We start from the raw sequence: 17,356 nt of genomic DNA, 5'->3' as shown, positions 1-17,356 counted from the left end.
TACCTGCCCTCCAGGACACCTACACCACCCGATGTCACAGGAAGGCCAAAAAGATCATCAAGGACAACAACCACCCGAGCCACTGCCTGTTCACCCTACTATCATCCAGAAGGCGAGGTCAGTACAGGTGCATCAAAGCGGGGACCGAGAGACTGAAAAACAGCTTCTATCTCAAGGCCATCGGACTATTAAACAGCCATCACTAACATTGAGTGGCTGCTGCCAACTTACTGACTCAACTCCAGCCACTTTAACCTCTAGGGTATGTGGGACGGTAGCGTCTCACCTCGTCAACAGCCAGTAAAACTGCAGGGCGCCAAATTCAAAACAACAGAAATCCCATAATTAAAATTCCTCAAACATACAAGTATTTGACACCATTTTAAAGATACACTTGTTGTAAATCCAGCCACAGTGTTCGATTTCAAAAAGACTTTACGACGAAAGCACACCAAACGATTATGTTAGGTCAGAGCCAAGTCACAGAAAAACACAGCCATTTTTCCAGTCAAAGAGAGGAGTCACAAAAGGCAGAAAGAGATAAATTTAATCATTAACTGTAGTAGCCTGGTATATTTATGTTTACCAATAGATGGCAGTATTGACTCAAGACGGGGGTTTGCTTCCCGCTATCCGTAGCTATTTCCTATGTCTGCCTATTTAACTATGATTAAGAAAGCTTCAGGTAGTTTAAGCCAGGTGCATAAGATAATGTAAATCTAAGTTACAATTAAATACTAAACCGTATGTAAGTCTCATGAGTCGTAGTTCTAATAAGCCTTTAAGGATACTACATTAACCTTTGATGATCTTCATCAGATGACACTCATAGGACGTCATGTTACACAATACATGTATGTTTTGTTCGGTAAAGTTCATATTTATATCCAAAAATCTGAGTTTACATTGGCGCATTATGTTCAGTAGTTCCAAAACATCCGGTGATTTTGCAGAGAGCCACATCAATTTACAGAAATACTCATAATAAACATTGCTAAAAGATACAACTGTTATCCATGGAATTTTAGATCCACTTCTCCTTAATGCAACCGCTGTGTCAGATTTCAAAAAAACTTTACAAAAAAAGCAAACCATGCAATAATCTGAGTACAGCGCTCAGAGACCAACAAAACCCAAAGAGATATCCGCCATGTTGTGTAGTCAACAGAAGTCAGAAAGTGGCAGTGCTGGCAACACTAGCTGCAGTAACCCATGGGGAGGGGGTCACACTCGGACATTCAGAGAGGGGGTATATTATTGTGGCCCTGGTGGCACGAAATCAAAGTCGGACTGGATGGAGATGCTTGGGAACATGGTCATGACGGATGACCGTATTGTGGGTGTTTCAGGAAGAAGGTGTACATTTGACCTCCATCATCTAGGATGTGACAATGGTAAATAAATCTCTACATTTATGCTCATTTTTGCGCGGTCTTGCAGGCCTTCTCATGCAGCTGCAACTGCAAGTACATTTGTAATTCATGACCTATCTTGAGTTGGGCTCTGGGATGGTGCAATTGTTGAGAAAGTGAGGTTATGGTTGTGTGGGGGTAAGGGCTGAATGTGTGTGGGTGTATGTGTGTATCCCACAACTGTTGCGAAGGAAGAAGTAAAAGATGTTAGGGACAATAGAGGATGATCCACAGCAATTTTAATAAAAATCGAGGTGAGGGCGATGAAAATGCATTTGGCAATGGATCTACTTCAATTCGGTAAATGGCACTGTGTGCTCTTTTCAAAGGATGGATCCCAGTCGGTCCAGGGCTATGGGATACAGGGGGTCGAGGGTGGTCTGCCGGGCATTGGGATGACAACCCAACTCGAGATGAGGGCTTTTAGCGGGTGGAATAGTAGGGACCAATTGGAGGTTTACTTAGTAGAAATGCAAATATCATGGTACAACTATCTAGACACTCAATCATTATGTTACTTTTTAATAGGACGTTTACAAACATATATTTTGATAAAAATAATTGAAAGGTGTGTCTCATTATGGTAAGTGGTGAAATAAGTATAGCCAGTTACAATTGTAATGGCTTAGCAGATAATAAGAAAAGACGATCAGTATTTACCTGGCTAAAAGAGAAGGATTATAATATCTATTGTTTACAGGAAACCCATTCAACAGTTTTAAATGAAGTTTTGTGGAAAAAGAACTGGGGGGGGGGGGGATATATTTCTCCCATGGGCAAAGAAATTCAAAAGGGGTGATGGTTTTAATTAACAATAATTTTGATACAAATGTGCAACTTGTCCAAACAGATCCTCAAGGTAGATGGATTATTTTAAATATGTTATTGGACAATAAACAGATATGGCTTATTAACCTATACGGTCCGAATAATGATGATCCAAACTTCTTTGACTATATATAAGAATGTATCAACTCTACAAGCAACACTAGACTATTATTATAGTGGGAGATTTTAATACGGTCTTAAATACCTCTATGGACCGGAAAGGAAATCACACTACAAACTATCACCCTCAGGCACTTAAGGAAATCAGGAATGTCATGGATATATTGGAATTAGTGGATATATGGAGACTTAAATAGCCTGACCTAGTGAGATATACATGGCGGAGGCTTAATCAAGCTAGTCGCCTTGAATACTTTCTTATATCATTCTCTCTGGCACCAAAAGTTAAAAAGTGTTTTTGATAGAGGACAGAATGCGGTCGGACCATCACATAATTGGCATATATATTACTCTTACAGAATTTCCACGTGGGCGAGGATATTGGAAATTTAATCAAAGCCTACTAGATGATAAATTGTTTAGAACTAGGACAGAAGAATTTATAACTGACTTTGTCAGACATAACATAGGTACAGCAGATCCCCGTATTGTATGGGACACTTTTAAGTGTGCCTTTAGAGGCCATGCAATTCAGTACTCATCTATAAAACAAAAGCAATTTCGATCAAAAGAGTCCATATTAACAAAGGAAATTGAAGGACTAACAGTACAGTTAGATAACAATAAAAACGGTACCATAGAGGCACAGAATAAGTTAGAGGAAAAACAAAAAGAAATGGAGGAACTTATTCAAGAATATATATTCAAGAATATGTAATATATTATAAAAATAAAACGAACTGGATGGAATATGGGGAAAAATGCACCAAATTCTTTTTCAATCTTCAATATAGAAATGCTACCAAAAAAAACATATTAAAACTTGTTACAAATGATGGAGTCACGCATGATTCACCAAATTATATTTTGAAAGAGGAAGTAAAGTACGTTAAGAATATGTTTTCTTTTCAGGCTCCTCCATCTCCACTAACTGAAACTAATTGTATGGATTTTTTTCCTAATAATAATGTAAAATTAACATCTGTACAGAAAGACTCATGTGAAGGCCTAATTACAGAGGAGGACTACTTGATGCAATTGGGGCCTTTAAGGATGGGAAAACTCCAGGGCTGGATGGCATACCAGTGGAAGTATACAAACATTTTTTTGATATACTCAAAGGACCATTATTAGCTTGTTTTAACCACTCCTATATAAATGATAGATTATCAGACACGCAACAAGAAGGTGTGATATCATAATTACTGAAACAGGACCCAAGTGGTATATATAAAGATCCAGTCCATTTAAAACATTGGAGACCTCTTACACTTCAGTGTTGTGATGCAAAAATCCTAGCAAAATGCTTGGCGCATATAATAAAAAAAGTATTGTCAGATATTATTCATCCTAATCAGACAGGTTTTTTACATGGACGATACATTGGAGATAATATAAGGCAAGTACTGGAAACAATAGAATACTATGAAATATCGGGGACACCAGGTCTGGTTTTCATAGCTGATTTTGAAAAGGCTTTTGATAAAGTATGACTGGAGTTTATATATAAATGCCTAGAATATTTCAATTTTGGGGAATCTCTTATAAAATGGGTTAAAATTATGTATAGTAACCCTAGGTGTAAAATAGTAAATAATGGCTACATCTCAGAAAGTTTTAAACTATCTAGAGGAGTAAAACAAGGTTGTCCACTATCGGCATATCTATTTATTATTGCCATCGAAATGTTAGCTGTTAAAATTAGATCAAACATTAATATTAAGGGATTAGAAATCCAGGGCCTACAAACTAAGGTGTCATTGTACGCTGATGATTCATGTTTTCTTTTAAAACCACAACTAGAGTCTCTCCACGGCCTCTTAAAGGATCTAGATACATTTGCTATCCTCTCTGGATTAAAACCAAATTATGATAAATGTACCATATTACGTATTGGATCATTAAAAAATACACATTTTACATTGCCATGTAGTTTACCAATTAAATGGTCTGACGGAGATGTGGACATACTCGGTATACAAATCCCAAAAGAAAGAAATGATCTCACTCCAATAAATTTTTATAGAAAGTTAGCAAAAATAGATAAGATCTTGCTACGATGGAAAGGAAAATACCTGTCTATTTGTGGGAAAATCACCCTGATTAACTCTTTAATCATATCACAGTTTACCTATTTGCTTATGGTTTTGCCTACACCTAGTGACCTGCTTTTTAAATGATATGAACAAAAAATATTCTATTTTATTTGGAACGGCAAGCCAGATAAAATTAAAAGGGCCTATTTATATAACGAATATGAATTCGGAGGGCAGAAATTATTAAATATTAAAGCATTAGACCTCTCACTAAAGGCATCAGTCATACAAAAGTTATACTTAAATCCAAACTGGTTCTCTAGTAAATTGGTACGAATGTCTCATCCTATGTTCAAGAAGGGCCCTTTTCCCTTTATTCAGATTACACCTGCTCACTTTCGGTTGCTTGAAAAGGAAATAATCTCCAAAATATCTTTATTTTTTAAACAAGCCTTAGAAAGTTGGTTGCAATTTCAGTTTAATCCACCTGAAAGGACGGAACAAATAGTACAACAAATATTGTGGTTAAATTCAAATAGTAATTGATAAAAAAAACTATTTATTGAAGAAATGTTTAAAAAAGGTATTATTTTTGTGAATGATATCATGAATAGGACTGGTGGAGTTATGTCACACATGCAGCTAACACAGACATATGGAAATGTCTGCTCTACCCAAAATTACAACCAATTAAATGCAGCATTACCACAAAAATGGAAGAGGCAAGTAGAAGGGGAAAAAAGTAAGGAACTTGTATGTCAGCCCTATATTAAAGAACATAAATGGTTAAAGAAAAGTGTGATAAATAAAAACACATACCAATTTAATTTAAAGACCAAAAAAATTGGGGGAATCGGTGGTAGGGTTTGCGGGGAATAATAATAAAGATATATTCTTTAAAAAAGTATGTATGTCTATATAGGTATGTGTATGTATATATGTGTATATGTATGCATATGTGTATGATATATATATTTACCCCCAAAAATATGGGGGATTGGAAATGATGCAGACAATTACATTGATGGAAGCAACATTCTTTCCGCAATATTAAGCTGATCCACCCCTAAAAAAAACAAACAAAGAAAACAGGTCAGAAATAGCATTATAAATATTCACTTACCGTTGATGATCTTCATCAGAACGCACTCCCAGGAATCCCAGTTCCACAATAAATGTTTGTTTCGTTCGATGAAGTCCATCATTTATGTCCAAATACCTCCTTTTTGTTCGCGCGTTTAGCCCAGTAATCAAAATTCATGACGCGCGATCACTAGGTGCAGACGAAAAGTTCGTTACAGTCCGTAGAAACATGTCAAAAGATGTATAGAATCAATCTTTAGGATGTTTTTAACATAAATATTCAATAATGTTCCAACCGGAGAATTCATTTGTCTTCAGAAATGCAATGGAACGCAAGCTAACTCTCTCACATCAACGCCCATGGTCAGCTCGTGGCTCTCTGGCAGACCTCTGACTCATTCCCCTCTCATTCGCCCCAACTTCACAGTAGAAGCATCAAACAAGGTTCTAAAGACTGTTGACATCTAGTGGAAGCCGTAGGAAGTGCAATATGACCCCATTTCCACTGTATCTTGAATAAGCAAAGAGTTGAAACACTACAAACCTACAAAAAAACACCACAAAAAAGATTTCCCACTTCCTGGTTGGATTCTTTTCTCCAGTTTATGCCTGCCATATGAGTTCTGTTATACTCACAGACATCATTCAAACAGTTTTAGAAACTTCAGACTGTTTTCTATCCAAATCGACTAATAATATGCATATCCTAGCATCTGGGTCTGAGTAGCAGGCAGTTTACTCTGGGCACGCTTTTCATCCGGACGTGACAATACCGCCCCCTACCCAAGAGAGGTTAAGATGGAAAAATTGATGTAATAAATGTATCACTAGCCACTTTATATAATGTTTACATACCCTACATTACTCATCTCATATGTATATACTGTACTCTATACCATCTACTGCATCTTGCCTATGCCGTTCGGCCATCACTCAATCATATATTCTTATGCACATATTCTTATTCATTCCTTTACACTTGTGTGTATAAGGTAGTTGTTGTGAAATTGTTAGGTTAGATTACTTGTTAGATATTACTGCATGGTAGGAACTGGAAGCACAAGCATATCGCTACACTCGCATTAACATCTGCTAACCATGTGTATGTGACATACAACATTTTATATGAAATAGGTTTAGGACCTATTTAACCGGTCAAGAGTTTGTCACCCTTGGTGAACATAACGCAGAGAAAATACATATCACATGTGGCGTTCCATGAGGTTTGGTTGATGGGTCCGGAAGAGTTCAGTTCATATATATATATACACACAGTTAAAGTCAGAAGTTTACATACGCTTAGGTTGAAGTCTTTAAAACTCGCTTTTCAACCACTCCACAAATTTCTTGTTAACAAAGTATAGTTTTGGCAAGTCGGTTAGGACATCTACTTTGTGCATGACACTAGAGGTCGACCGAATAAATCGTAATGACCGATGAATTAGGGCCGCTTTCAAGTTTTCATAACAATCGGTAATCGGCATTTTTGGACACCAATTATGGCCTGCGTGGCAGGCTGACAACCTGTTATGCGAGCGCAGCAAGGAGCCAAGGTAAGGTGCTAGCTAGCATTAAACTTATCTTATAAAAAACAATCAATCTTAACATAATCACTAGTTAACTACACATGGTTGATGATATTACTAGTTTATCTAGCTTGTCCTGCGTTGCATATAATCAATGCGGTGCCTGTTAATTTATCATTGAATCACAGCCTACTTCGCCAAACGGGTGATTTAACAAGTGCATTCGCGAAAAAAGCACTGTCGTTGCACCAATGTGTACCTAACCTAACCATAAACATCAATGCCTTTCTTAAAATCAATACACAAGTTTATATTTTTTTAAACCTGCATATTTAGTTAATATTGCCTGCTAACATGAATTTATTTTAACTAGGGAAATTGTGTCACTTCTCTTGCGTTCTGTGCAAGCAGAGTCAGGGTATATGCATCAATTTGGGCCGCCTGGCTCGTTGCGAACTGTGTGAAGACGATTTCTTCCTAACAAAGACCGTAATTAATTTGCCAATGTTGTACATAATTATGACATAACATTGAAGGTTGTGCAATGTAACAGCAATATTTAGACTTAGGATGCCACCCGTTAGATAAAATATGTAACGGTTCCGCATTTCACTGAAAGAATAAACGTTTTGTTTTCGAAATGATAGTTTCCGGATTTGACCAGATTAATGACCTAAGGCTCATGTTTGTGTGTTATTATATTATAATTAAGTCTACGATTTGATAGAGCAGTCTGACTGAGCGGTGAAAGGCAGCAGCAGGCTCGTAAGCATTCATTCAAACATCACTTTCCTGCATTTGCCAGCAGCTCTTCGCTGTGCTTCAAGCATTGTGCTGTTTATAACTTCAAGCCTATCAACTCCCGAGATTAAGCTGGCAATACTAAAGTACCTATTCTTATATCCAATAGTCAAAGCTATATGAAATACAAATGGTATAGAAAGAAATAGTCCTATAATACTACAACCTAAAACTTCTTACCTGGGAATATTGAAGACTCATGTTAAAAGGAACAAACCAATGGTGCGTGTGTGTGTGTGTGTGTGTGTGGGTAAGTAAAGAAATAAAACAGTAAAAAGACATTTGAAAAAAAGAATAGCAAGGCTATATACAGACACCTCATAGTCAGGCTGATTGAGGTAGTATGTACATGTAGGTATCGTTAAAGTGACTATGCATATATGATGAACAGAGAGTAGCAGAAGCGTAAAAAGAGGGGTTGGCGGGTGGTGGGACACAATGCAGATAGCCCGGTTAGCCAATGTGCGGGAGCACTGGTTGGTCGGGCCAATTTAGGTAGTATGTACATGAATGTATAGTTAAAGTGACTATGCATAAGATAAAACAGAGTAGAAGCAGCGTAAAAGAGGACAACCAGCTTTCATATGTTCTGAGCAAGGAACTTAAACGTTAGCTTTTTTACATGGCACATACTGCACTTTTACTTTCTCCAATACTTTGTTTTTGCATTATTTAAACCAAATTGAACATGTTTCATTATTTATTTGAGACTAAATTGATTTTATATGATGTATTATGTTAAGTTAAAATAAGTGTTCATTCAGTATTGTTGTAAGTGTCATTATTACAAATATATATATATATATATATATATATATGTTTTATTAATTAAAAATTCAAAAATAAATAGAACATTTAGACAATTAAATCTGTATCGGCTATTTCTGGTCCTCCAAAAATGTTTGATTGGAGGACCAATAATTGGTATCGGTGTTGAAAAATCATAATCGGTCGACCTCTACATGACAAGTAATCGGCGGTAGGTAGCCTAGTGGTTAGAGCGTTGGACTAGTAACCGAAAGGTTGCAAGTTCGAATCCCCGAGCTGACAAGGTAAAAATCTGTCGTTCTGCCCCTGAACAAGGCAGTTAACCCACTGTTCCTACTCCGTCATTGAAAAATAAGAATTTGTTCTTAACAGACTTGCCTGGTTAAATATATATATCCAATTTGTAAGTCGCTCTGGATAAGAGCGTCTGCTAAATGACTTAAATGTAAATGTAATTTTTCCAACGATTGTTTACAGACAAATTATTTCACTACATCACAATTCCAGTGGGTCAGAAGTTTACATACACTAAGTTGAATGTGCCTTTAAAAAGCTTGGAAAATTCTAGAAAATTATGTCATGGCTTTAGAAGCTTCTGATAGACTAATTGACATCATTTGAGTCAATTGGAGGTGTACCTGTGGATGTATTTCAAGGCCTACCTTCAAACTCAGTGCCTCTTTCCTTGACATCATGGGAAAATCAAAAGAAATCAGCCAAGACCCCAGAAAAAAAATGTGGACCTCCACAAGTCTGGTTCAACCTTGGGAGCAATTTCCAAACACCTGAAGGTACCACGTTCATCCGTATAAACAATAGTACGCAAGTATAAACACCATGGGACCACGCAGCCTTCATACCACTCAGGAAGAAGACGCGTTGTGTCTCCTAAAGATGAACATACTTGAGCGAAAAGTGCAAATCAATCCCAGAACAACAGCAAAGGACCTTGTTTCCGGCAGCATCTTCACAGGTACAAAAGTATCTATATCCACAGTAAAACGAGTCCTATATCGACATAACCTGAAATGCCGCTCAGCAAGGAAGAAGCCACTGCTTCAAAACTGCCATTAAAAAGACTACGGTTTGCAACTGCACATGGGGACAAAGATTGTACTTTTGGAGAAATGTCCTCTGGTCTGAAGAAACAAAAATAGAACTGTTTGGCCATAATGACCATTGTTATGTTTGGAGGAAAAGGGGGAGGCTTGCAAACCGAAGAACCCCATCCCAACCGTGAAGCATGGGGGTGGCAGCATCATGTTGTGGGGGTGCTTTGCTGCAGGAGAGACTGGAGGAAAATTATGTGGATATATTGAAGCAACATTTCAAGACATCAGTCAGGAAGTTAAAGCTTGGTCACAAATGGGTCTTCCAAATGGACAATGACCCCAAACATACGTCCAAAGTTGTGGCAAAATGGCTTAAGTACAACAAAGTCAAGGTATTGGAGTGGCCATCACAAAGCCCTGAGCTCAATCCCATAGAAAATTTGTGGGCAGAACTGAAAAAGCGTGTGCGAGCAAGGAAACCTACAAACCTGACTCAGTTACACCGGCTGTCAGGAGGAATGGGACAAAATTCATCCAACTTATTTTGGGAAGCTTGTGGAAGGCTACCCGAAACATTCAAATCAAATCAAAATTGTATTGGTCACATACACATGGTTAGCAGATGTTAATGTGAGTGTAGCGCAATGCTTGTGCTTCTAGTTCCGACCACACAGTAATATCTAACAATTACACAACAACTACCTTATACACGCAAGTGTAAAGGAATGAATATCAATGTGTACATATAAATATATGGATGAGCGATGGCTGAACGGCATAGGCAAGCGGGGTGAACAGGCAGTGGCTCGGGTGGTTGTCGTCATTGATGATCTTTTTGGCCTTCCTGTGACGTCAGGTGGTGTAGGTGTCATGGAGGGCAGGTAGTTTTCCCCCGGTGATGTGTAGACCTCACTACCCTCTGGAGAGCCTTGCGGTTGTGGGTGGAGCAGTTGCCGTACCAGGCGGTGATATAGCCCGACAGGATGTTCTCGATTGTGCATCTGTAAAAGTTTGTGAATGGTTTTTGGTGACAAGCCAAATTTCTTCAGCCTCCTGAGGTTGAAGAGGCGCCGTTGCGCCTTCTTTACCACGCTGTCTGTGTGGGTGGACCATTTCAGTTTGTCCGTGATGTGTACGCCGAGGAACTTAAAACTTTCCACCTTCTTCACTAATGTCCCGTCGATGTGGATAGGGGGGTGCTCCCTCTGCTGTTTCCTGAAGTCCACGATCATCTCTTTTGTTTTGTTGACATTGAGTGTGAGGTTATTTTCCTGACACCACACTCCGTTTGACCCAAGTTAAATAATTTAAAGGCAATGCTACCAAATACTAATTGAGTGTATGTAAACTTCTGACCCACTGGGAACGTGATGAAAGAAATAAAAGATGAAATAAATCATTCTCTACTATTATTCTGACATTTCACATTCCTAAAATAAAGCGGTGATCCTAACTGACCTAAGACAGGGAATCTTTACTAGGATTAAATGTCAGGAATTGTGAAAAACTGAGCTTAAATGTATTTGGCTAAGGTGTATGTAAACTTCCGACTTCAACTGTGTGTGATATATATATATATATATATAACCCCTTGACAGCATTATCAGAAAGCACAGCAAGATACACAACTTTACATTTGTGTCACCAGAGGATTTTAGCTCCACAAATAAATGATTAGACTATATTAGTTATTAAAATACTTTGATGACTCAACTTCCTCCAGCTAAATCCAGTACTTATTGTCGGAGCCAAAGCACAGAGAGAATCTAGCCACACATTTGAATTCACAGGCAATAAAGATAAAACACCAGGTAAAAAACCTAGGTGCTATTTTAAAATCTGAACTAAATCAGGAATGTGACCAAAATAGGTTTTTAACCACCTGAGGAACATTGCCACGGTGCAGCCGTTTCTCTCTCAGGCTGATACAGAGAGACGTATTCATGCTTTTATTACAAGCAGGCTGGACTACTGTATTGCTCTCCTGTCTGGGCTACCCAAGCATGCCATTGGTCAACTGCAAAACATACAGAATGCTGCAGCACACGTAATGACCAAGATGGACAGCACACATTACACCAGTTTTAAGGTCTCTGCACTGGCTGCCTGTGAGATTTAGAATAGATTTTAAGATTCTTCTATTGGTTTTTAAAATCAACCCACAATTGTGCACCAAAATACATGTCAGGCATGCTTTAATGGTATCTACCCAGTAGGTCCCTCAGTTATTATGCCCCCAGCCTCTGGAATAGCCTGCCAGATAACCTTAAGATGCCAAAAGATGCTATCCTGTAAGGCATATTGTCTGAAATGTGCTGTATAAATAAAAGCTTGATTTGACCAATGCATGGTAGTTCCATTATCCATATTGACTGTATGTAACCCTGTATTGTTTTGTGATAAATGTAATACAATGCTGGGCTTGTTGGGAGAACCAAGACACATTTCCCCAAGGGGAAACAGTCTAGGCTGTGAGAATCTTAATGGGTGGAAGGATAGAAGACAGAACTGTGTACTGAAAAATGTATTGAATGGTATGAGTCAGCGAGGGGAGACAGATGGAGTTATTTGCAATGCAGACTCGCCTGCCACTTCACATCATCTTCTCAGAGGCAACCTGCCCAATTGGCATGGCTTTGATGATAAGTGAGCAGACATATGAGTGCTGTCTCACGCTCCTACTCTTCCTATCAGTTGTGAGCATGTGCATTGTGTCATGTAGGCGTCTGTACTGCATATTTCATATACCATATTTATTTATATATTTTTGAGATGTTGTTAATGTGCAAGAGAAATTTCTCACCTGGGGACAAAGTTTCTTATTTTAGATTATTTCTAAATACCTGGCATCATACCGTTCTTAGAAATGAATGTTGTGTCTGTCCATTTCTTGGTCCAACCAACACTGACAAACAGAATGATGACAATTCAGTGTTGATAACCCTTATCATAACGCTACTGCTGTTCTTGGAATGAGAAAGAACAGTTGAGGGTGTATCAATGTAAGCAGCAGGGACTGAACACTGAAACAAGCGCTGGCTTCAAGTGACAAACAAGTTCCAGCTGATCTCCAAAACTCAAAACATTAATTGACATTCAGCCTGCCATTTGCAATGAAGGGGAAAGAAAGCAATAACTGGCAGCCCCTGTAGGCTATAATTTAACGTTAGATAATGGTGGTCAGTGAATTGTTGAGAGCTGATTAAGCAAGTCTCAACACTAACAACATTAATTTAGACATTTGGCCAAATATTACTTTCAATTAGTTCAAATGTATCTAATGTCGGTAATTAGATAGCTATATATAACGTATTGGCTAATCTCGGATCTGGCTAGGGGATTGACGTCTTCATTTTGCCATCTGTGTCTGTTCAACTGTGACAATGTTTTCTAACGTTAGATAACTAACGTTAAGTTAACGTAATAATTTTTTTGTTTTGTTTTTATTACACCTTTATTTAACCAGGTAGCGTTAGGCCAGTTGAGAACACGTTCTCATTTACAACTGCGACCTGGCCAAGATAAAGCAAAGCAGTGTGACACAAACACAGAGTTACACATAAACAAACGTACAGTCAATAACACAATCCTTGATGGCTATTCGCAGTTGTAATTACTCACCTTGTCCTCTGGAATTAGGGTTTCGCTGTCCTTTTTCATGTCTTTCTGCCCGAGGGCCGAATTAAACGATACCTTCACCATCGTGAAATTTGCACTGGTTGATTTCAAAATAACAGAGTGTGAGTGTGTTTAGCACGTCGAAGTTGTTTGGAATCTTGCTGCTGTAGCTAGCTCCTACGACCGCGCAGATAAACACACACAGCTCGTGCTGCCCGACTCAACCAAATATTCACCTCAACTCAACAGCTGAGCGCTGAGCACCTAACTTCCAGAGAATACAATTTTTTTCTGTATAGATGTGGCTCCGCCTCTTTCTATTTTTTGCCTCAGTGAATTCGCCAACAGAAGGCCTTTTCACTCCTTTCCAACAGACGTCGCTAGCAAGCTTTATTTCCACACAACAAAATATCAGCTCCATTTCCTGTTCTGCGCAGTGGCGTGGAAACAGTGATGGCGGTGACTGATAAATCTACGAAAGAGCGGTTATTATCGGTACTGGACGATTTAGAAGTGTTATCCAGGTACGAATTTATTATTTTCTCTCCCGAATAATTGTTTCCTGAACAGCCATTCAAATGACCTAGTTTGTAGTTTATTTAACAATGCCTACGTTTCGTGTTCTGAGTGTAATGTTACTGCTAGGCCAGTGGTTCCCAACCAGGGGTACTGGGACCCCTGGGGGTAATTGGCCTATCCACAGGGGGTACTTGAGAAGACTCATGAGATCATAGGGTTACTGGTCAAATGCACATGAGGGGGTATATTAGGTGTACTCCAGGCAGAGCAAAATTCAGTTGGTGGTACAGTAACCGAAAAATGTTGTGAACCACTGTTGTATAGGCTATAACGTCAGCCATGGATTGTGTATATATAAAACCCAATGTTACTCGTATTTCAGGGAATTGATAGAGATGCTTGCACTGTCAAGGAGCCAAAAACTCCCCCAAGGAGGCGAGGACACCCAGGTAACAGGCACCTGATTCAACCTAAAACTATATTTAGATGTAGCAACAATATCTGCAATCCAAGCTATTCAAAGAATTATAAGATGTGCACCATACCTGAACATACCACTCAGATTTAGTTTGCATTTTGTGAAATAGGTTTTTGAGACTGCTTTTCTCCACACAACTTTGTGTCAATAGTAGTCTATCTTACAATGTGCAGTCGGTCAGAAGTCTGAATGCATGTGTTTTGCTGTGGGCAGATCCTGGAGCTGCTGGTGAAGCGAGACAGAGAGTTCCAGGAGCTGATGAGGGTGGCACAGGAGCAGGGCAAGGTGCACCAAGAGATGCACGTCCTGGAGAAGGATGTGGAGAAGAGAGACTGCGACATCCAGCAGCTCCAGAAACAGCTGAAGGAGGCTGAACATATACTGGTGAGAATAGTGGAGCTGGAGAATGATAAGAAATCCTAAAGAGACTACAATGTGTCTCCTTTACTAAATTGGAACCCAACAGCACATTGTTTATGGCTTTGATTCAACCTAACCTTTTTTGCCCAAACCTCTCTCTTCTAGGCGACTGCTGTATACCAAGCAAAGGAGAAGCTAAAATCTATTCATAAGGCCAGAAAAGGTGAGCCTGATTTTCACAGCATTCGTATGAGTAGCTGGAGAGCTTTCTGATACATAAATACCACCAGAGATTATAAATGTGAAACTAAAATAACTTTTGTCTTTCAGGGAGCATTTCCTCAGAAGAGATCATCAAATATGCCCACAGGATTAGTGCCAGCAATGCAGTGTGTGCCCCTCTCAACTGGGTACCAGGTTTGTCTTCTTTCTGCCCTTTTTTATTTTGTTTTGAAGTCTTAGATACCATTTCCCCCCCAATCACTACCTCCCCCAGATCCTCCTTCCCTTGCATGTTCCTTCTCTCCAGACTGGAATTTCCTCTCGGTAGTGATAGTGGCTGAGGTTCAAATAATCCCTATCACAGCAGTGACTAGCATTCACAATACTACAGTAATTACTCTTCAATCGACTTGATGACATATTCCTTATAACAGGTGATCCACGTAGACCTTACCCGACTGACCTGGAGATGCGCAGTGGAATGTTGGGTCACATGAGCAATCTGCCAACTAATGGCGTGAACGGACACCTCCCTGGAGATGCACTGGCTGCTGGGAGATTGCCGGGTATGCTTTTGTTGTATGTGTGGTTCCTTTCTTCTACAAATTGAGTCAAATGTTTTTTTCTTCTCCTATGGTCTGTGTGTTTGATATGATTCTGTGGACTATACAGTATAATACTAACCCTATCACGCAGCTCAAATACTCTTTCCTTCCTCTCCCCCTCAGATGTGCTTACACCCCAGTACCCCTGGCAATCGTCCGACGTCTCAGTTGGTATGCTCCCCCCGCACCATGGCAACGACTTTGGGCTGGAGCCCCCCGGCCACAACAAAGAGAACGAGGACGACGTGGAAGCCATGTCTACAGACTCATCCAGCAGCAGCAGCGACTCGGACTGACTGGCTGAGTGTGTGTCTGTCCATCAGCCCGCCCACCTGTGTGTATATATCTGAATCATCAGCTGACTGTGTGTTGGGAATTGGACACTCCCAGTACCTCGTAGAGCCAGCAATCCATCACACCCATAACCTATACGAAAAGCTAGAGTTTGATCACTCTGACCCTCTCTTTTCCCAGCTTGTTGATAAAACATTTGTACTAAATTATCTGTCATCCCCAATGTAATACACTATATATACTTTTGAATGTGGGCACCCCTTCAAATTAGTGGATTTGGCTATTTCAGCCACACCCGTTGCTGACAGGTGTATAAAATCGAGCACACAGCCATGCAATCTCCATGGACAAACTTTGTCAGTAGAAGGGCCTTACTAAAGAGCTGCCCCTGTCAACAGTGCTGTTCTCTGGAGTGATGAATCTTGCTTTGCCATCTGGCAGGCCGACAGACTAATCTGGATTTGGCGGAGGTCAGGAGAACGCTACCTGCCCGACTGCATAGTGCCAACTAAAGTTTGGTGGAGGAGGAATAATGGTCTGAGGCTGTTTTTCATGGTTCGGGCTAGGCTTCTTAGTTCCAGTGAAGGGAAATCTTAACGCTACAAGATACAATGACATTCTAGACGATTCTGTGCTTCCAACCTTGTGGCAACAGTTTGGGGAAGGCCCTTTCCTGTTTCAGCATGACAATGCCCCCATGTACAAAGCGAGGTCCATAAAGAAATGGTTTGTCGAGATCAGCGTGGAAGAACTTGACTGGTCTGTACAGAGCCCTAATCTCAACCTCATTGAACACATTTGGGATGAATTGGAATGCCGACTACGAGCCAGGCCTAATCGCCCAAAATCAGTGCCGACCTCACTAATGCTCTTGTGGCTAAATGGAAGCAAGTCCCCGCAGCAATGTTCCAACATCTAGTAGAAAGCCTTTCAAGAAGAGTGGAGGCTGTTATAGCAAATGGACCTCATGGACCAACTCCATATTAATGCCCATGATTTTGGAATGAGATGTTTGATGAGCAGGTGTCAACATACTTTTGGTCATGTAGTGTATTAGTGTCTGTAAAGTCCACAGTATGGTTATGCTGATTCAGTTCAGGGAAATGTCTGGTACTACGTAACTGATAGTGATAATACTGTTGTTTTCCTTTCATTGTCTATCTGGCTCCCCATCATTTGTTTATTTAGTTTTTTTTTTAGACTGACACTGGGGAATAGTGTTGAAAAGTACATGTACCCTTGAAGGGAGTATAACTGTATTTGTTTTGTTTTGAAAGAATGTGTTGCAGATTGGAACCCAAGTGCTCCTTAACGTCTCTGCTATTGGTTAAAACGTCTCTCCAGGAGTGGATTTTGAATTTGTTCAGCTTGCCCGAGTTCACACTTGCCGGCCAAGGTTCATCAAGCACACCGTATATTCTTTATATAGAAAGTCATTTTTGTTTTGTTTGACTGATGAGTGTTTGCTCCATGTGTAAATAGGTCTGTATATACAGTAGGTTTTTCCAAACCGGGTAAATAAATACCAATTTTGAAAACGTTTGTGTTGCTCATCTTAGAGAATACAATTTGAAAGGCCACCATGACCTCGTTTTAAGTGTGCATTATATAATGTCCAGTTGACCGTATGTATT

At 39.6% G+C, this 17,356-nt stretch overlaps 2 protein-coding genes across 2 annotated transcripts in view; one reads left to right on the top strand and one right to left on the bottom strand.

Annotated features, from left to right (window-relative positions):
- LOC129816525 (integral membrane protein 2B-like) overlaps positions 1–13,549 on the bottom strand; it is a 33,419-nt gene extending 19,870 nt beyond the window's left edge. The window contains exon 1 of the mRNA XM_055871096.1: positions 13,248–13,549. Coding sequence (XP_055727071.1) covers positions 13,248–13,328 — 81 coding nt within the window. The 5' untranslated portion in view covers positions 13,329–13,549. The remainder of the gene's footprint in view (positions 1–13,247) is intronic.
- A 114-nt stretch (positions 13,550–13,663) lies between these two features.
- Positions 13,664–17,260, top strand: LOC129816526 (mediator of RNA polymerase II transcription subunit 4-like). Its single transcript, XM_055871097.1, has 7 exons — positions 13,664–13,768; positions 14,146–14,212; positions 14,455–14,625; positions 14,767–14,824; positions 14,932–15,018; positions 15,258–15,389; positions 15,552–17,260. Exons 1-7 carry the CDS (start codon positions 13,698–13,700, stop codon positions 15,722–15,724), a joined length of 759 nt encoding a protein of 252 aa, XP_055727072.1. The 5' UTR covers positions 13,664–13,697; the 3' UTR covers positions 15,725–17,260.
- Positions 17,261–17,356: the final 96 nt, after the last annotated feature.

This window comes from Salvelinus fontinalis, chromosome 19 (genome assembly GCF_029448725.1).
Source record: "Salvelinus fontinalis isolate EN_2023a chromosome 19, ASM2944872v1, whole genome shotgun sequence".
Taxonomy (NCBI): Eukaryota; Metazoa; Chordata; class Actinopteri; order Salmoniformes; family Salmonidae; genus Salvelinus; species Salvelinus fontinalis.
Note: the sequence above shows the minus strand (reverse complement) of the source record. Positions and strands in the feature narration are given on the sequence as shown.